Here is a 21236-nt window from a genome sequence, read left to right as displayed (position 1 = left end):
GTTTCGTCGCCAAATATCAGTATCAAAACTGTCTGGAAGGGTGAGATTTTTTTTTGGTTATACCCTGTTAGCTCAGCATCTGAATTGAATTTGAATTAAAAATTTAAAGCTGCAATTGTGTTGTAGTTTTGTGATATCATAGCTTTGCGATTCGTTCATATTTTTTGTTCTCAAGAAAGTTAGGGATGCATTTTTTCCTAGTTAAGATCGCACATGCATGACAAAATGCACAATGTACTGACCTTTCCATAAAATTCAATTTTAACAGAGTTGCGTATTTGGTAGAAAGTAGATCACAGCTAGACTCTATAAATTGAATCGAGGATTTTTTTATACTACATTAGTAGGTTTTTCTCCGATGTCAATACATTTTTCTTTAGTGACTGTGATGTACTACAGAATACTAATACAATACTGGTATTGTTGATGTGGAATTAAATCCCAATTGTTCCGAAGATGCAGCTTTACAACATTGATCTTTCTGTCTCCGCCATCCTATACCTTTCCGGGGGTACCAAGAGAACCAATCAATGGATCTTCTTTTCCCCCCAATTGAACACAAAATGCCACACATGGCAGTTTGATACGACCGCAGATGTCCAACCCCGAACAGTTATGATAAGTATGGACACACTGATACTTCTACAGGTAAGAGCAGACCCATGCAAGTCCACAAAATTTTACTTTACTCAAGAAATGAACGGAGAAACAGAAGCATAAATAACAAAAAATAATACAATATCAATCTTCCTGTTGTGGTTTTAAATTCAACATATAAATGTTCAAATTGAAGTAACCCAACGAAAACCAAGTGTTTACGGACCACAAATCCATATTCAAAGTGTATAAAAATGCAGGGGAATTATTCAGTCTTTATTTTTCATCGCTGTGATGCAAATTTGAACAATGGTCTTAGGAAACCGCTTAGCTTATTTCCAGAGTTGTTATACAAATGTAGTTGTTCATATATAGCACATCCATTTTATTTGACAAATTCGTCTGAAAACACTGCAGAGCCACTTGTCAAAAATGGTATTGCTCACCCAGTTCTTTTTATATATAAAAGTAGTCGATGAACCTTGACAAAATCCTATTGATTTATCAACTGCCCTTAATACATGTATATTTATTCATGAAGGATACCATTTTCAAAACATTGTCTATTCTTTGAACTATGTATTCACAAATAGATATTCGGCCCCTAATATCAAATGTACCGGGTACATCTTCAATCATGATGGAAAATACGTTTTTTCCATTAACTTTTTTTCAGATTCAAGGGCCACAACTCAGCAAAAAAAAAATATCAAAAGTTTGATCAAGTTTAAACTTGATTTACAACTTCTTATGGCAACGCAATGTACCAAATATCAAATGAACATTGGCAAGCATGTGGAAAAAAGTGTGGAAAACTAATTTTTTTTAAATGAACATGCAAGTCCAAGGGCCATAACTAAGCAAAAAAAATCAACAAAACAAAAAGCAAACTGACCTGTAACTTGTCATGGCAAAGCAATATACCAAATGACAAATGTATATCTGCATTCATGACCAAAAAATTGTGGAAAACTGATTTGCCAAACTGACTAAGGTCAAACTAATAAAACATAAACAAGGAACCCAGACTTCACTATAACCTGGGGGCATGGACAAGGTGTAAAACTCCAAAATTCAGCTTAGTACAAAGCACATTTACAGACAATTGAGATGCACAGTATTGATTATGATAAAATCAGTAAAAGCAATCTACAGATTAAGTTTTATTTTCAATCTGTTCACTGCTGCTGTTCTGTTGGCATATTTCTGATAATATCTGAATCTCCTGCAATTAAAACAAGGAAAATTAGTAAGATTTATCATACAAATGTAAATGACAATGATTAACTTTAGCTGTACAAAACATCACATTGACTGAAACTGAAGACTTAAGACCAATCTTTTGACATCATTTTTTTTTGTACAGAGCTGACAACTCGTTATATTTAGTACATTAAGTTATTATAACAAGACTTAGTGCAATTTAATTCAAAGTGGCATAACCTCAACTACTGAGGGATCAAATTTCCAAGATTATATAATGCAACAACATATTGTCTCCTTGCTACATGCCAAGTCTGTAGTTCTGTTCAGTAGTTTGAGAGAAGTTCTGGTAACAAATGAAGACTAACACAGACAGGAAAAGATTAATGGTCGCCCATTTGCCAATGGCAACGATAAATGTGCCTGGGTGACCATTTTTTCTATTTTAGTAGCCCAGCTGGCGAATTGTAATTTTTTTTTATATTGTAAACAAAAGTTACGGTTGGAGTTTTACTTGGTTACCATTCGATCGGAAACATAGTGTCCTCGGTTAACTTTTATCGGTAACCAGATTTAATAATACGAAAATGGTTCATAACCAATGTTGGTTTCTCATTTACAACTGCTTATTAATTTCCGCTTCCAGTATTTTGTAAAATGTATAGATTATATGAATCAGTTGTATAATTTTAATTCATAGATCCAAAGCTCATTTTTAACTTCAACTGCTCATTTTAGGGTTTTCCATCATGCATATAAATAGGGAGGCTATGAGAGAACGAGTGAATGTGTGTGTAACAACAAATCACACTATACAATGACAAAAATTAAAAATTATCAAGGAACAGGGCTTTCATTCCTGTTCTGCACCTCAATGTTGCATGAGGGTCTTTAACAATGAACAAATAGTTCATATCCTCAAACAAGTTTTCTTATGTACCAAAATTTTGTCCGTAAAAATCTGGGCTACCAGCCTCAAAAATTAATCATGACCCTTGACAAAAACCTTTGATCATCTTCATCAGGGGTATAAAAATAAAAACAATCCCCTATCAGACCAGTGTAATATGACAGAGAATACACATACCTGGATCAGTGATTCCCAGGGTACAGACTCTGAAGTATTTACCACAGGCAGTTCCTAACTCTATATTATTGCCAGTGTAATGGTGGACACCAGTCTTGGCCAACATAGCATAGTATTCGATTTCACTCTTCCTACAAGACAGAGATAAATAAAATATCAATCAAAAAATATCATATGTAAATGAACAGAAAACGTTTTGCTAAGTTGCATATAAGAGAAAATTAACTGTAAAGCAAACAAAGTATCAGCTTTTTTTCTTATTAATTCCACAAATTTTTTTTTGGGAAGAAAATATTTAAGTTGATTTATATATATCTGAGTTTAATTATTTCTAACTGCGGTAAACGTTTTATTCATTTTTTTAAAGTCATTGACATGACAATAACTACTGTTAATGTGGACACCCTATCAAGAGATCAGGCAAGGCCCAAAAACTAACGAAATTACTTCAAGTCGGCCTAAATTTTCTGATTTTATCACTGCAAAAATATTATAACATATCCACTCTTTAAAGTGTGAGATCTGATACTCATTATAAAACCAGAGCAAGTCTCTAATTACCTGTCTGCAACTAGTTACCTTGTTATTCATGGAATTGGAATACCCAATCAACAACTGAGGACATCTAAACACTGCTTCATGTATTTCACAATATGCTTTTAACAAAGAAAAAGAGAAATACTGACAGGTCAGGAATCTATCTTAGTCACATCAGTGTGACTCCAGATTAAATTTTTGTCAGTAACCTTACCACTGAATGACCCTGATCCATCTTTGCCAATTACAAAATTGAAATTTTGGCTCCAGATTCATGGTCAAGCAGCCAACACTTCATCTTAATGCTATCTAGCTCTAAATTGCTGGATAAAACGTGACAGTGTTGATTTTGCTCTTAGAAAATTTCTTTATTTAAGCATGAATTTGGTAAGATGAAACCTTGCTTGTGTACTTAATTCAGTCATATATTTCATGAACACAACAGTTAATGGCATTATTACTGTAATAACTATTTTAAAAGATTATTTAATACTGAAACCTTCATCAGGCCTGAAAATATCAATGGAATATTCTACATTTAGGTCAGAAGATGATATCCCTTTTAAGAATACATACCTAAGTGGTGGGGTGTTGTTAGCAATAATGACAAGCTTGGCTTTTCCTTGACGGAGGGTTTTTAAGGTTTGCTTGTATCCCAGAACATATTTACCACTCTTCATCACCAGAGCCAAACGAGAATTAATGTTCTCAATGTTCTTTTTCTACAAACACAAGATATATTATAGTCCTTAGTTGTTCTTAAAATCATACAGAAACCATGTTATATTAACAGAAAGCTTGCCACATCTGATTTTGGAAATTGTATATTTTCTATGACAATTAGAAATTCTATGGAATTCAAATGATAGAAATTTGATTTTTTTCTTCTCAGAAGGCTAGCCTACCATTCATTAATGTTATTAGTCAATCAGAACAATTACCAAATATTCCTTAATACAGGCGAATGATAATGGTGGAAACCATGGCCTTAACATCAGTGAAAATCTTATAAGCTTCAGAAGCACATCATAAGAAAACTTCACCATGAAAACTTACGGTTTTCTTTTGTGGTGCCATTTTTCTTCTATTGCTTATGCAATTCAAGCAGGAATTCTGAAAAAAAAAAAAAAAAAAAATTGAGCAAGGAAGGATTTCAAACATACTTAAGACTAAATCCAAAAGTATAACAGAAATCAAGAAATTTAATGGTTAGCTAATGCTGGTTCTAGGTGTAATACCACTTACAGGAACCAGTCACAGTTGTTCAAAACGTCAAACTAGGTATTACTGTGGTACGATTACCAGAGCGTTGTGGTTAATACTTGTATTTCAGGGTATTTGGTGAGACCTTCGCAGTGGTATATAGCCCACCATAACTGAGAGCATATAGATAACGCTGTCGAGGGTGATTCACATTGAAGACTACAGGTCAGTCATTAATATCTCGTAATTACTGGAGTTTGTCCACACCATTCCCAGTAATACTATATGACTATTATATGAAAGCCGGATGAATCAGCGGTAGTCTGCAAACTTCACTTTCTTTTCTTAGTGTAGGGTAAATCATGGACGATTAACTCTAGGCCATAGTTCTATAACATAAAACCACGCATTTTACGTTCATCTTTCATGTTTTCATTTTTTGTTTATAGTCAAAATCAACTTTTAAATTCAAACATTTTAAAAATATTTTTTCAACAAAACTATGTAATTACAAGAAAAAGAAGCCTAATTTATCCCAACAAACCTTGTTTGGTAGATATTCCCGAATTAAAACACAAAGTGATCTGGCCTAGTAGAAGCTGACATCTTGTTATGTTACGGTTGACAGCATTTTCGTATTCATATTCATTTCGTTGCACCATTAAAAATCCTAAATATTTGCTGATCGCTATTCGGAAACGTGCTTCTCAGGACTTATCGATTCTGGTGTTTATGGAATCTTACATGTGCTGATTTAAAAGCAAATTTGGATGTTTTAAATGGAATTTCTGCATCTGGTAAAAAGTTTTTTTTTTATCCAGGTCTTTTAACTTTGTATGTCAATCATTCTTAAATATTTTTATTTGTTATTACGTTATATCTAGAAAAAAAACATCCCGCAGGTCAATTCGCCAGAATGTTACTCCCGCAAAATGGTGTCCAATGATAAAACCTCGCATTTTGACTATAAACAAAAAATGATAATATCCGATGAAAACATAAAATGCGTGGTTTTATGTTATAGAACTACTCTAGGCCACTAATAATACTAAAATTTTGAAAAAGAAATTCTAATTTCTGCGCTTTTTATTTTCCCTTTAGTATTCTTTGGTACCAAGAAGGCAAATTAAGTATGCAGTTATGAGACTGGGAGATAAGGTATCTTTAAACCTAATGTGAACTTAGCTATGACCCTTATAAATAGCTATATGAAACATAGAAAGTAACTAATGGGGCGTGAAATTGTGGCATTACACCTGTAAGTTTTAATTATTATTTAATAAAATTAACAACTCCCAATTTTAAAATAAATTAATGCTGAAGATGCATTTACAGCGGTGTTTTCTTGAAAAAAAATTACTAAATTTTCGTCCTGTCATTTGGAAACAATACATAGACGCTTTTCCGATCAAGCTACTAGTAATTATCGTTTGTTTCTTTTCTAAAAAATATTTCACGTCCACACACCTTGCAAACCACGAGGCAAAAGGATATCTACCCAGAGTGCATTTTTCTATTTCCGGTAGAGTTTTAGTTATTTCCCTTTGACAGGACGACGAAATCACAATCCAATTCCACAATCGGAACTGCTCAGATTTTCCGTAAGCACAAAGATAAACTTCTTTTCATGGAGGGAAATACCCGAGTTGTTCCGATTGTCGCATTCCAATGATGGCGGCGTTCTAAAAAAAGAGAGGAATTTTGAAAGTTTCAATACAATACAAAGTGTTATGATCGAATGAATTATTAGAAACAATGTTTGTTTATTTGAGTAAAAAGGTAAATTATCTCAGTAGTTGCAAATTAGCTATACGATTGCACTCTTAAGGGGCATTTCAAGTCATATTTATTTGGTTGCCAATGAAGCTTTTCCCTAAATAAGGGCTAATGAAATGGCTTCAAGCCCCAGACTGCCGTCATTTTAAAACCGTAACATATTAACTTTCTTGTCAAAAGTATTCTGTGTTCAATAGAGTCAGTGTAGAGACATATATCAGCATTGATTGATAGACAGTTGGGTTATGATACTCACACTGCGTCACAGGGTTTTAACTAGTTCTATAACATAAAACCACGCATTTTATGTTTATCTTTCTTGTTTTCATCGGATATTTTCATTTTTTGTTTATAGTCAAAATGCAAGGTTTTATCATGGGACCTTCATTTGAAGGTGTAAAAATCAACTTTAAATTCAGACATTTTAAGAATATTTTTTCAACAAAACTATATAATTACAAGAAAAAGAAGTCTAATTTATCCCAACAAACCTTGTTTGGAAGATAATATTCCCGAATTAAAACACGAAGTCATCTGGCCTAGAAGCTGACATCTTGTTATGTTACGACTGACTGCATTTTCGGATTCATATGGTGGAACGAATTTTTATCATTTTAAGGTTAAAAGTTTTTTTTTCATTTTATGAATATGGTTATGATACTCATTGACTTCAAACAAAAAATGAAAATATCTGATGAAAAGATGAAAGATAAACATAAAATGTGTGATTTTATGTGATAGAACTAGGTTTTAACCAAAAATTTGGGTTTGATAGCCCACAGCTTATAATTTAAGTTAAATTCTGATTGCCAATATGTATTGTCTTTACAATCATAGTAAACATTTTAACAGCCACACCAAGTAGTAAGGAGCATTGGCAATTATGTCCCTACTTTTTCATTTACGGTACTAATTTCAAGCCTAGACTCAAGTAAAGATATGGTTTCTTTCCAAGACTAGTTGAAGTAATGCACATATATTCAGATTATGTACATAAGTTATCTTTCTTTTTATGATTTTAAAGTTTAAAATCAGAGCATTTAATGCCAAGATGGAAGATAATAGTCTGACAAACTTTGGTTTGAGCCAGTAATTAATAAATGTGAAAATATTGCAAATCCACATTAATTATAATAATGGTGATTACCATACTTTTTAACACTCCCCATTTCAAGAACAATTTGCTGGATGTGTGAAGTTAAAACATTGTGAATCAATCATTAAATTTGGCAAAATTCTGATAGAGTTTAATATTGATCACTATCAGAAGACCGATTTACATGTATGCAGAAATTTTCTATTGTAGGGGTTGTGGCCCATGAAACAGATTTTTTTTTCGTTTTTCACATGTACAACTTCGAAAATCTTCTCAGAAACTGTACCATTTTTAAGATGGCTGCCACTTTGCAACCATTTTCTCCAGTTGTTCAGATTCCAATGATTTTTGATTTCTGTAGGAAACATGGTATTCTAAGTTGAACATTGATGACGAAAATTTGTTCTGGACAGCCAATTTCAAAATGGCAACCATTTTCCCTTTAATTTTTATACTTGCTTTGACTTCAACAATAATTGGGTTGCATAAAATGTACTTGTAGTATGGTAACCTGAGGTGAATGGTGATGATGAAAATGTGTAGCCGTAATTTAACTTTATTTTATGTTCTTTTTCAGTAATTATATAGAGGGCTTATGCACCCTCCCCTTGATGGAATAAAAGGGCATGGGGGACCAGTTTTTAAATTTTGTCCAGATGTTCATAAAACACTTTGAAGGTACATGTATTTCCAACATTTTACAGTGCCTTAGGTACTCAGTTGAACTTACAGCATTCATTGATATATGCTCTTTTTTAGCAATGTTTTGGTCAAACATGGTAACAAAGCACGATTCCTTTACCTAATGAGTTAATAGGGCATGGTTTACAAGGTGAGTGATTCAGGCTCTTCGAGAGCCTCTTGTTTAATATTCTAGTTGTGTAATATTTTTTTCTCTTTCAGATTGCCATACCCAACAACACTAAGTTGAAATATGTTTCATGGAATAAAGACCAAGGCTACATAGCATGTGGTGGTGAGGAAGGACTGTTAAAGGTTCTAAAGCTAGAAACAGCTTCAGGTATGACTTGTTATTTAATGGTTTGCTATGAAAATTTAATAGACCCATCTAGGATATCCACTAGGCTGTAATTTTAAAGTGGGAATAGAGGGGCAGGGTTCGACGTTAACTTTTATATTCACTTGTCCAGTCGGGCAAGTGACATATGTGATTCACTTGCCCGAAATATTGAAATACTTGCCCGGAACTTTGTGTCACTATATAGTGTTTAAACCAGAAACCCTTGTTTAATAAGACGTGGATGGCAAGAAACTATTCAACTATAATGCAGATGACAGTGGTTTAACATAAATTGACCATTCTAAGATTCGATTACAGTGATACATAGAGTTAGACACCATGATCAATCAACATTGTTGAGTATACTATTTTCAGAGAATTCTGTAAGGCAAATAGAAAATGTACCAGTCAGACAAAGGATACACAAAGTGATGGCAAAGCTCAGCTCATGTTGTCCTGTCAGAATTGCACCAAATACAACATGACATATTCATGAACCTATGTAATACTGATTACCATTGAATTAAATAAAATTGAATAAAAATAAGCCAAATAAATCGAAAAGCCGTCATATTTTTTGCGGGAATAAGGGGTAAAACAAGAAGCAAAGAAATTACAAGTATTCATGTGAGGAGTTTTTATTTCACATCTTTAGTTTAACAAATGGACAACAATAACTATCTTCAATAGAATTTTATTTCTCTTTTTCTCTCATATTTTCGAAGTTTTCGATACAGATTTCTTACAGTTTTCCAAAGTAAGAAATTCCATAAATAAATCGCGATGTTCAATTGGATAACGAAAATAGATGTACAATTGGACGCATCCGATTGGTCGACATTAATATCATACGATCTATTTTTGGCAAAGGGAAAATCAGAAAACTATCCAATGATAATCTAAGTCAGCAAGGTCGGGAAGAACAGCGAACTATACAGAAGTAATTTTCGATGTTTTAGAGCTGCGATGATCAGAAATAATGTAATTTGGGCACATATTTTTTTCACTTGCCCAGTCGGGCAACTTTGATGTCGTTTTTACTTGCCCAGACCGGCGATTTACTTGCCCCGGGCAATCGGGCAACCGTTAATGTCGAACCCTGAGGGGGTACATGCTCTTTCTCAGAAAAATTGGAACATTACAATATCTGGTTGATTACTCACTAATGTCAAACAGTGGGAAATTGCTCATATCCTCTCAAATCCTGCCAGAGAATAACAGCTTCACTATTATTGTGAAGATTTTATTTTTTTTAAAAGAATACTTGTATCATTAATTACTTAAAGTTGAGAGTTACAGTTTAACCTTCCCTTTGGAAATGACAAAATTAGGAACTCAGAAATTTTACAATCCAGCTGCTGAAAAAAGGTAATATCATGACAAAGGATTTCAATTGAAGTTATGAAATGACCTAGACTGAATTGATCAGGAATTGAATAGTTATCAGTTTGCATATTTGAAAGAGTAATCAAGGGAACCAAGGTTATAGCGGTAATCAAAAGAATGTAATCCAGGGACAAAGACCAGACATGGAAAACAGACATACACAACAAAGAACATAAAGTAACTAAAAAGTTTTAAAAAGAAGCTTTATATTGGATACAAAGGTTTTAAACTTGGCTAAAAAATCTGTCCTTCAGAGGTCCTCAATATCATGTACATATGTATATGTCCAATGCAATCATATTAGATTAATTTTTTATAATAAAAAAAATAATATAAAAGCAACTTTCAGCAAAGATGTGTAGAAAATGCTAATGTTAATTTGACTGATAGACTAGAGGAAAATTCAGCAATAAGCAAATCTGCAAAACATATTGTTTTGTTTGCAAGGTGAAAATAACAAAGCAAATGAACTACATTTTGTGTTTCAGGGAAAGATGCCAAAGTAAAAGGTCTAGCTGCTCCAAGTAACTTATCTATGAACCAGACTCTGGAGGGACATAGTGGTAGGTGTCAATATTTGGTTGAATAGAAAAGTATGACAAAATAAAGAAAGAAATTCTGTCAAAGGTTGGACATTGAAATCATTAGTAAGCAACTATTTAACAAAAGGTGTTCTGTATTTTTTTCTAACGTAACTTCAGGGTAAGAAACTCACTCAAATTCTAGCCAGCCCTGACTACAATTTTTCAATACATTTACAATATGGCTACATATATTTTTGTTAAAATTAGCAAGCCCTGGCTGGCAGGCTATTATTTCTAACTCAGGTTACTTTGGAAACAAAGTTGGATAACAAAGTTTTTAATCTCCACTATTTATAAGGGTAATTAATGTATTAATTGTAAAATACTTCTTTTTTTTTTTAAACTACATTTTATGCCATGAAACCAGGACTCATACTACTGGATTACATAAAATAGTTTTCCAGGCATTGTTCACTTGGCCCAAAATTGCAACAAAGATGGGCTAGGAGTTGTTGTCAGTTTCAGTTTGACTTTACTACATGTAGCTTGTATTTTGACCTGAGTTATCTTTCTTTGAATTTCTTTAAAACATACATGTTTCATTGAAAAAAAAACTGCTCTCATCAGCGTCAATTTTTTTCCATAAATGCTATGTGTTGTTTTATCTACATACATTTTATGTATATAGTAATGACTTTGTCAACTATGTAAAAACAAAATTTGTAAATCTTCTGACTTAGAATTTCAGCTCAATAATTTGAAAGTTTTGCAAACCATCTTGATATTCTGACCCCTGGTCACAATACAAAAGAATGACGTAACACTCACTTGTATTTTCTTATTAGGAGCAGTACAGGTTGTGACATGGAATGAACATTACCAGAAGCTGACTACCAGTGATCAGTATGGACTTATTATAGTATGGATGTTGTATAAAGGTTTGTATAAGTCATATAAGCCTTGTCAATTTGAGAAAAAAACAGATTATAGTTTCATGAATTGGTGTTATTTTAAACAAGAACGTATGAACAGATTCCTGCTAATTGCTTTACCAGGGATGTGTCCAAACATTTAACAATAGAGCTTAACACTCTTCCAACCAAATTCTTTTGGAGAAAATACTCTCAATAAATAGCAGTTTTCTCAGAAAATACACAACAGATTTCTTGCACTTTTACATTTTATGTTTTACATTAAAATAATAAAAAAAAAAAAACATTGGATGACAGAAAGTTATATATTTAAGTTTCATATTGATTTAAGCTACAAGTTGATGTGTACATTTACACAAGTATATGCAGTAAATCTTGATTTTATGAAAGAAATGATGAAATTCAGCTTTGCAATTAGCAATAGGAAAATAGGAACAATTTTTGTGTATACTAGTTTTTATACTTTGTGCATATGAAATAGGGAAATTTGTATGTCACAAAAATTAGGTCTGCATTTTATATAATGTATTAATACATGGATAAATTTCCCTTCTGTATTTTATTTTACAAAAGTGTCTACAAATATTCACAAGACACCTAAATATTTATGTTTTAACTGATGTATTCAGTGTTCACCATAGAAATTTCATTAAGTACTATAGAAATTTATATGGCACTGATCTCTTAAAACTGATAGCAACACGATCTAAATATATTATGTAATTTTATCCTCCAAGATACATGAAGTATCAGTGTGAAAAAAATTTCTCCATAGTATAATGATGCTATAATGCTTCAGGAAGAACAATTTTGCCATAGCATCTTTTAATATTATACAACATAGAATCCGTTTAAAGATCAAATGAAGTCATGAAACAAAGTACATGTAGAGGAAAGTGCCTTTTGTATTTGCAGGAATGTGGTATGAAGAAATGATAAATAACAGAAATAAATCTGTAGTCCGAAGTATGGGATGGAATGCTGATGGTCAGAAAATCTGCATTGTATATGAAGATGGTAAGTTCAATAGCAGTAGTAAAATTAAGTAAAAATATATATTTTCAGGAGCCAATAAGACTCTTAGTTTGGCTTAGAATGAATCCTTTAACAGCTGGTATTCTTTATCTTTTGTCATGTTTTGATTAGAGAAGATTTGGTTTCATATATGATTTTTTTTCCCTAAGATGTGAAATTTGAGAAACAAATGTACCAGAAACATTTTTTTTATAGATAAGTTAAATGCATTTTAGAAAAAATTCTTTTGGGTAAGGAGTTTATGATTGTATATCTATATATATAGTCAAAATGGGCACACTTAGAAAAAATTCAATGAGGTTTTATTTTCGCTGTCAGATTGGTGAATTATATACCCTTTCAACTTGTCAGAATAAAATTTCACTAGGTAGCTGGATTAAAGGATGTTTTCTGGTCTATTTAAGAATAAAAAGAATTTTAAAGGGTTGTGAAATCTTTTTTATATCTTTCATGTTAGAACAATATAAGAAGAAAAAAAGTAGATGGGTCAGTGTGCTCATTTTTTTTTTATTACAAGCATTCACAATTTTTGCTGGAAAAGGATTTCTCTAGATAAGTTGATTTTATCTGTTAAAACCTCTGAAGATATAACAAGGGTTTCATAAAAACTTCCCATATAACATCTTAAGGTGTGTTTAATGAAATTATGAAAAGAAAATAATATTAACGCTACGAAATGGACAAAATCAGAAAATCTGACAAAAATTGCTGAATATGACCATGGAACATCCTTAACACTACACATGAAGTGTCAGGGGTCGCGCTGGGCTTTGCCAATGTTGCAATTTGCAATTTTTTATTTTATCTGGGGACAAAAATAGCCAGTTGGCAATTTTCTTGGTGCCTAGGTTTTGTATATTAAAATTGACAGGAAGTTTATCAGCAACGGATATTGTCCCTAATTAAACAATTGTGTTGACACCTGGTCAGAGTTAATTGACCATGACCAATTTATGACTGAAGGCAATTAAAAGTAATTAGACCAGCGACCGTGACTGACAATATCCTCATGGGAGGTGTCAATCAAATGTAAATATATTGTTGAGCCAATCAAAACTCTCATCATCTGGTCGAAGGTAAACACAATTAAGGCCATGTGCCCATGGCTACACACAAGCTTCACAGCCCTTTTTAACCATGTAATACATTCAGAAACAGACTTCCCTAATAACAGAATAAATTAAGTCCAATTAACAATGATTATCCCATCAAGAAGTGTCTAAATACTTCATAATGAAAGAATTAAAAAAGAAAATAGATGACTTTTGTTTACACTTTTGTCATATGACTTTTTTGGTGGGAAAATCGGTTAACAAATAGAATGGGGATTCCCAAAATCTAATTAAAGAAATGCTATTCAGACATCAAGATAATTAAACAGGGACACAATTAATGGTCCATGATACAAAATGTAGTTTGCTAGAAATTTTATCACTTGAAAAAAAAAAGAATCAAGATTGTTAAAAATATAAAAAAAATCAAATTATATTGTATTAGATAAATTAGACCATATTAATGGACAGTGGTGAACATGTTTTAAAATCAGGGACTATATGAGAATTGTAATATAAAGTCTTTGATAGAAGTATGATAACTGTTTCTGGAGTAGTACTTTATTATTTTTATGTATATGAAAGTGACAGACTAGAGCTAAAAACCTGCTTTATACATGCATCAAAAGTGAATCTTGGGTACATGTATGTCATGAATGGAGAGGTTTTTTTGATGAATTGACAAAGATATTATTAGTGGACTTAATATTGTCATATTTTTTTTAAAAAGTATAATTTTATTTGGCACCCTTTGACTCTAATTTCTGAAAACTGGCGACAATAAATGGCAGCAGGCGATTTTTCTGGCGACAGACTTTTGGAAGCCAGAGCAGCCCCTGAGTGTCTCGAGTTGACAAAAGCAATGTTTTGTAATGTTTAAGATAATTGAAGCTGTATTGGCCATGGTCATTAAAATAATAGTAAGGAAATCATCACTTGCCACTATGGCAAGTTCTCAATAATTAGCACTATTCAGATGGAATTTTTATTTGGCCAATGATGGCCTCACATACTATTTCAGTGATATATGAAATACTAATAGAATTACCAACAATGGAAATGAAAAATGTGTTCCCATTTTTTAAATATATAGTTTCTTTATAGGTGCAGTTATAGTAGGATCAGTGGATGGAAACAGAATATGGGGGAAGGAACTGAAAGGTCAACAATTAGCACATGTTGCTGTAAGTTATCAGTAATGCTTGGAAATTTGATACTTTAACAAAAGAAACTGTGTTTATTCTGTATTGTTTTTACAAAGGAATACTTAATAAGTCATGTCTAGATGAATCAGGTCCCAATGAAGTATTTATTGTTTGTTATTTTTAAGAATAGTTTCATTGTAGTAAAATCATGCACTTGCTCAGTTGCCCCATTATTAATATTCCTATGAGATCCTATTTAAAAATTTCACATTTATATCATATAAAACTGAACCCTAATATACATGTACATGTAATTTATTTTTAACAGCTGTTAAATGTGTAGTCGATGTTAGCTGTTTTGGTGTTTGACTTTCACTTAATATTTTCTATGCAATATCTTATTTGTTTTTAAATGTAATTTTCTAACAGTGGTCTCCTGATGGTAAAATTCTGCTGTTTGGAATGACCAATGGAGAGACTCATATTTATGACAATACAGGAAATTTCATTGTAAGTATAGATAGGCTGTGGTTGTATAGTATCAAACTTTGTGGATGTATATGTTAGTTTAAACACAGTTTACATTGTGTAAAGTATTGGTTAAATCCATATTTATTCAGTGTTTTAAGTGTTTCCACTGTGACCTTTGGATTTTCTGACAGCCTATAACTTACAGTTAATTCACTCTTGGGTGTATATATAATCAGTGGTTCAGTGTTTCCACTGTGACCTTTGGATTTTCTGACTAAGCTTATAACTTACAGTTAATTCACTCTTGGGTGTATATATAATCAGTGCTTCAGTGTTACCAGTGTGACCTTTGGATTTTCAGTTTAAACTTTTAAGTTGAAGTTTGTGCATTGGTGGTTGTATATATTCCATTTCAGTTTACCCGTTTGACCTTAGGATTTTTGGTCTAAGCTTATGTATTTGAAGTTTGTGTGCTGGTGGGTGTATATATTAATTATTTTTTTTATAAAACCTGAAACATAACATTCATATTTACACAAATTTTCACATTGATGGGCCTTTGCGAACATTTGAAAAATTTCCAGTTAACAGTAGTAAGCATTTCTACATACTGTATACTTTGATATTTCAGTCCAAGGTACAAATTTACTGTTTGTCCGGAGTATCTGGAGCCCTGACTATTGCTGGACTACAGTGGTACAATGGCACCAATGGATATGTAGAGCCAAACTGTCCAAGTCTGGCTATCTGTTTTGAAACTGGAAGGTGTCAGATCATGAGAAGTGAATTGGATGAAAGTGAGTGTCTGACAGACCTGTATTCAATATTACAAGAAGTTGTCAGTGTGAAATTGACAATAAGCTATGGTGCCATGATAGAAAATAGTATTGTGAAGTCATTACTTATGATCGATTTTACACTTGTGACTTTCTGTTGAATTGCTTCTGTTTTAAAGGGAAGTCCTCCTTCTCAAATACGGATTTTACCCATACTGTATATTTATTTCAAATTTTTCGTATTCCCATTTTGTTGTTTACTTTTTAAAACCTTGCCTTAGGGCAGTGGAGAAGCTCAAGCGTTTCTTCATCAAAGTTAAGGAATTTGTCGAATGAAAGTTCCAAATGAATTATTTACCTGGTTAACACAGTTTAGTTTGCATCAATGTTAAGAATTTGTAGAAAAAATATTTACATGTATACATGTGTATTGAATTACATATCTGGTTATCACATGGTAATAGTTGTTTGTATCCTACTTGTGAGGATCAACACAAATTATTCACCTATTACAAAAAATATGAAATTGCATTTTTTTTTTCAATTATTTGAAAGTATTCTTCAATATGCCATATAATGTGTTGTATAGTTATATACTGTGTAAGTACTATTGTTCGTGGGGTACCATTGTACATGGTTTTCGTGGGTAGACCAAAATACGAAATTTAATTCCAAAAGTAAAAGAGATTCTCATTGATGTGTACACTGAAAACATTCAAACCACAAATTCAAGAATACACAAACTTGTGTTTCTTCACTAATCCATGAAAATTGATATCCAGGAATTAAAGTACTTTCACAGTAATGAACAGAAACCTTGCCCTTTTAGACAACTGTATGCATTATTTTTGTTCAAGATATGATCATATATATTTTGAGTCCTAAATAATTTATTTTGACCTGATGTGAAATTTCTTTTTTTATTTTGATTGTTCACAATTAAAATTGAATTTTCTGTCTCTAGATCCAGTTTTGATTGATACTGGTATGCAGGTAACCCAGATCGCCTGGAACCATACTGGTTCTGTTCTGGCTGTGGCTGGCTCACAGAGAGCCTTGGGACAGGAGAAGGAGGTCAACGTAGTCCAGTTTTATGCACCATTTGGTGAGGTAAGAACAAGCTGTCAATTAAGATGACTTTGGCATCTAAATTTTACCTTTTCAATATTCCTACTTGATAAGACTGTTCAAAAGATCACACAGGTGTTCAGTGGTAACAATATTTAGACACTTTGGATAATGTTATGCGGAATTCTACTTCGAAAGCTATTTATACATATATTATTCAGAGGCCTTACTAACATTGTATTGGAAGTGTTGATGGGTTTAGTTCAAATTGTGGTAAAGCTAAGAATTCAGGACACTTGATGTACTCAAGTAGTGTCTTGAAATAAATGTTTTAATGATAATGTAATATTTTGATATATTTTGGACTCTTCATACTTAAACAATAATGTAATATTTTAATATATTTTGAACATTTCATACTTCAGCATTTGCGGACATTGAAGGTACCAGGAAAACAGATAGCTTCATGTTCCTGGGAAGGTGGAAGTTTGAGGATAGCTCTGGCTGTGGACAGCTTTATCTACTTTGCCAACATCAGACCAGATTACAAGGTATTGTGTTCAAATATTGTACGATGTTTGTTTGATTAATGTAGACAATTTGTATTGGTAGAGAACAAAAAAGCTTCATAAACTTTGTCAATATCAGACCAGACTACAAGGTGTTCTATAAAAGTGCAGAAAAAAATGTCATGATCTGATTATTAATATGGAAGATTTTATTGGAGGAGAACCAAACTTTAGTAGTTCCCAACAGATTTTATTGGTGGAGAACCAAACTTTAGTAGTTCCCAACAGATTTTATTGGTGGAGAACCAAACTTTAGTAGTTCCCAACAGATTTAATTGGTGGAGAACCAAACTTTAGTAGTTCCCAACAGATTTTATTGGTGGAGAACCAAAGTTTAGTAGTTCCCAACAGATTTTATTGGTGGAGAACCAAAGTTTAGTAGTTCCCAACAGATTTAATTGGTAGAGAACCAAACTTTAGTAGTTCCTAACAGATTTTATTTTGATTATTAATACCTGCTTTTTATTTAATATAGAGAATCATATATTTCAAGACACAGACTTTTATGTATATTTAAAATTAATAGACTTGATTTTTTTCTTCTTTGAAGTGGAATTCTTTTTCAAATCCAGTATTTGCCATTACTGTTCTTTTTTTACTGTTATTTACTTCTGCTTTGTTTGTTGATCTCGTAAGATCAGGTTTAAAATAAAGTTACAAAGAACTTTGTTTTTTTTTTTCAGTGGGGGTATTGTTCTAATACTGTGGTGTATTCCTTTACCAAACCTGACAGGGTAGAGCATTGTGTCATATTTTGGGACACTAAGAATGGAGAGGTAGGTACTATAGAAACTATCAGTCTTTTCTTCATTTACATTGAAAGTACTTTTATTCGTGGGTTCCAATTTTCGTTGTTAAAAGAAAAAATCATGAGTTTGTGGATTCTTGATTTCATGGATTTAAAAACTCTGTCATTAAAATGAGTGGGAAATTTTCTTTTTGTTGGGAACCATATTTCATGATTTACCAAACCCACGAAAACCATGAAAGTTTGTACTCCATAAACAATTATACTTTCATGGTAATCAGGATACGTTGTTTCCCCATTTCATTGCTTGAACCACCTTAAAACTTTCAAAATACAGTCAAACCACATGTACTCAGCAATGATTTTATTGACCTGTCTTAAAAGACTATAATTATAATATGCCTATATAGTGCTTTCTGTATAAGTCTAACCTGTATATAAAGACCACCTGTTTTATCTTACCACGGCTTTGCTAACCTTTAGAAGGCCACATAAGACAGGTTTGACTTACTCTTATTTGCTCTTAATTTAAAGTGCACCTTTTTATTCAAGATCCCATGGGTTAAAGAAAAGTAGTTTTACTGCTCAGAATATACAAAGTATTTATCAAAATGTCAAAAAATGTTCAAGTCACAAGTTTCTTAATGCTTCATTGTCTTTAAGGAATGACTTATATTTCTTTAATCTATGAGGAATCAGGTGGTACACACTAAAGAATCTGTGTAGAAGGTTATTGTAAGTGTGTACCACAGGCATTGATGTTATTTCAAATAGATAGACAAAATATAACACTCATTCCTTATACTTTAATTTTAGTATCAAAATTTAACAAGTTAAACAGCAAAAAGGGTTGATGATGTCACAGTCACATGACAAAATGTTGTCTATGAGCTGATGGACAAAATTTTTTATTTAATCAGAAAGCGTATTACGTCTGAAATTAAATTATATAAAAATAATTTTCGTGTTTATTTTCAGAAATATGTGAAGTATGTGAGGAATTTGATTGCCATTACTGCATGTGGAGATTATTGTTGCTTAGCAACAAAAGCCGATGACACAACTAATCAGGTAGTTGAGCATTGCATTTTTTAAATCAAATTCTTAGATCACTTTAAACAAAAGAAAAATATCAGCTTTTCCATCTCTTTTATTTATTCTGCCTGATCCCAAACCATACATGCATATACATTTTATGGTTTATCATGAAATATGATACACATGTAATATTGGTGGATATATATTTCTACTACTACACAGGAAAAAGTGCAACATACAAATAAATGTTTATATCATATGTTTAGATTACAATATAACTTTTTTTGTATATGCATTATAACTTGGTTTAAACCCTATATCATCTACCCTATATCACACCGCGAGACCTATATTGCATACCCTATATCACACTCCTAGAGCTATATCGCATACCCTATATCAAATCCCTAGACCTATAACGCATACCCTATTTTCACACCCCTAGACCTATATCACATACCCTATATCACAACCCTAGACCTATATTGCACAAACCCCTTCACAGACTATACTTGAAGTATAGTTAAAATATGTGATATAATGAACACAACATGTTAAAATCTGCATCACATGGTGTATCAACCCTCGACCTATATCACCCTATATTGGGGTGATATAGGATTCTTGGGTTGATACAGCATATGATACAGATTTTGACATGTAATACAAAAAAATATATTCAGTATTTCACCTGAATATGGTCTTTATGTGAAACTTCCGAAAAAAAAAAATTTTTAGGACTAAAGAAATGACTTGTAAATTGTGTATATTAAATCTTTAAGGTAAACTAATGTTGTAAATATGATTTTATGAATGACATGTATAATCAGATGATTTTTGTATGAATTTGGGAAACTCCGCGAAAATATATTTGAATGTGTTTTGTAGGCATAAAACTATAGGTTTTCAATTTGTTCCTTAACTTAAATTTCTGTGTGTTTTAAAGTGGTGAAAGATGTTGCAATATCCTACATGTATTTTGATCTCTTTGATCATGTTGATTAAATACTTTTCTCATTATGGTTTCAGTTTGTGTTGGTCCTGTGTAACTCAATTGGAACTCCTCTTGATTCTAAATATGTAGAGATAGACCCAGTGTATCTGACAATGACTAAAACTCACATTGTCACAGCCTCTAAGGAAGCTTTCTATACATGGCAGTTTAAAAATCCTAAGAAATTGTCAACTTTAGAGGTTGCAGGGAGAAGGAGGACTGGTACAGAGAGGTATAACATGAGGAAACAATTATCTCAAATCTGCCATTATTATTTATTATTTCTATCTGTCAGAGAAATTTTATTGGGAGCAGTTGATATTGTCAAAAGGCCGACCTTAAAAAATTGTTTGTGTGCTGTTCATTGACCTACTCAATTTTTTTTATTCTTTCCAAAACCAATTTTTTAAATTCTATTTTTAGTGCATTGGCTTTACTTTTTGGCATTTTTTCAGAAGAAAAAAAATCACCTACTTACCTACTCACAACGAAAATTGTAAGTCAATAAACAGCAAACCAACATTTTTTTAAGAATGACCACAAGATTTTGAAGATAAACCTTCTCAACTGACAAAATACAATAAATAACTTGAAACTAAATTGACTTTATATTTTACCACAACAGTTTTTTATAAACCCAACTCTGGTGCAAAAGAAGTGTAAGAAAGTCTTAGTTGTAGTATTCCCTTGAACAGCCTTGAAGCTGGATGACTTAATATATGATAAAATCCATTATTTTACAAATCTAGAATCATTTTTATAAATAGGCTAAGTTAATACTCTATCATATTTATTTTTATTTTCATTTCTGTTTATTAGTATGGTTTTTATATAGCTGCGAAATCGTAGCTCTTGATCTTTTTTTTTCTAACGTTAAGAAAATACAAAAAAATAGAGCTACGTTTAGCAGCTAGGTTTTTATACTACCCTGAAAGATCGTATATTGATATTACCATGTTGTCATTGTCTGTCTGTCTG

The 21236-nt window shown here is 32.1% G+C and overlaps 2 protein-coding genes across 3 annotated transcripts in view; one reads left to right on the top strand and one right to left on the bottom strand.

The window, feature by feature from the left end:
- Positions 1 to 1747: 1747 nt before the first annotated feature.
- Positions 1748 to 6154, bottom strand: LOC148598463 (large ribosomal subunit protein eL30-like). Its single transcript, XM_088560426.1, has 5 exons — positions 6095 to 6154; positions 4481 to 4537; positions 4001 to 4146; positions 2888 to 3018; positions 1748 to 1822 (listed from the first exon to the last, which is right to left on the bottom strand). Exons 2-5 carry the CDS (start codon positions 4499 to 4501, stop codon positions 1776 to 1778), a joined length of 345 nt encoding a protein of 114 aa, XP_088416552.1. The 5' UTR covers positions 4502 to 4537; positions 6095 to 6154; the 3' UTR covers positions 1748 to 1775.
- Positions 6155 to 6248: 94 nt separating this feature from the next.
- LOC148598462 (WD repeat-containing protein 35-like) overlaps positions 6249 to 21236 on the top strand; it is a 29555-nt gene continuing 14567 nt past the window's right edge. For both annotated transcript variants that reach the window (XM_088560425.1, XM_088560424.1), the window contains exons 1-13: positions 6249 to 6406; positions 8403 to 8520; positions 10395 to 10469; positions 11276 to 11368; positions 12278 to 12379; positions 14554 to 14633; positions 15024 to 15104; positions 15697 to 15862; positions 16806 to 16951; positions 17335 to 17460; positions 18162 to 18254; positions 19205 to 19297; positions 20294 to 20490. In XM_088560425.1, coding sequence (XP_088416551.1) covers positions 6383 to 6406; positions 8403 to 8520; positions 10395 to 10469; positions 11276 to 11368; positions 12278 to 12379; positions 14554 to 14633; positions 15024 to 15104; positions 15697 to 15862; positions 16806 to 16951; positions 17335 to 17460; positions 18162 to 18254; positions 19205 to 19297; positions 20294 to 20490 — 1394 coding nt within the window. In that variant the 5' untranslated portion in view covers positions 6249 to 6382. The remainder of the gene's footprint in view (positions 6407 to 8402; positions 8521 to 10394; positions 10470 to 11275; positions 11369 to 12277; positions 12380 to 14553; positions 14634 to 15023; positions 15105 to 15696; positions 15863 to 16805; positions 16952 to 17334; positions 17461 to 18161; positions 18255 to 19204; positions 19298 to 20293; positions 20491 to 21236) is intronic.

This window comes from Perna viridis, chromosome 14, assembly GCF_037379345.1.
Source record: "Perna viridis isolate PV_CMFRI_1.1 ecotype Kerala chromosome 14, ASM3737934v1, whole genome shotgun sequence".
NCBI classification, from domain to species: Eukaryota; Metazoa; Mollusca; class Bivalvia; order Mytilida; family Mytilidae; genus Perna; species Perna viridis.
The sequence above is the reverse complement of the archived record's forward strand: the minus strand, read 5'-3'. Positions and strand labels throughout refer to the sequence as shown.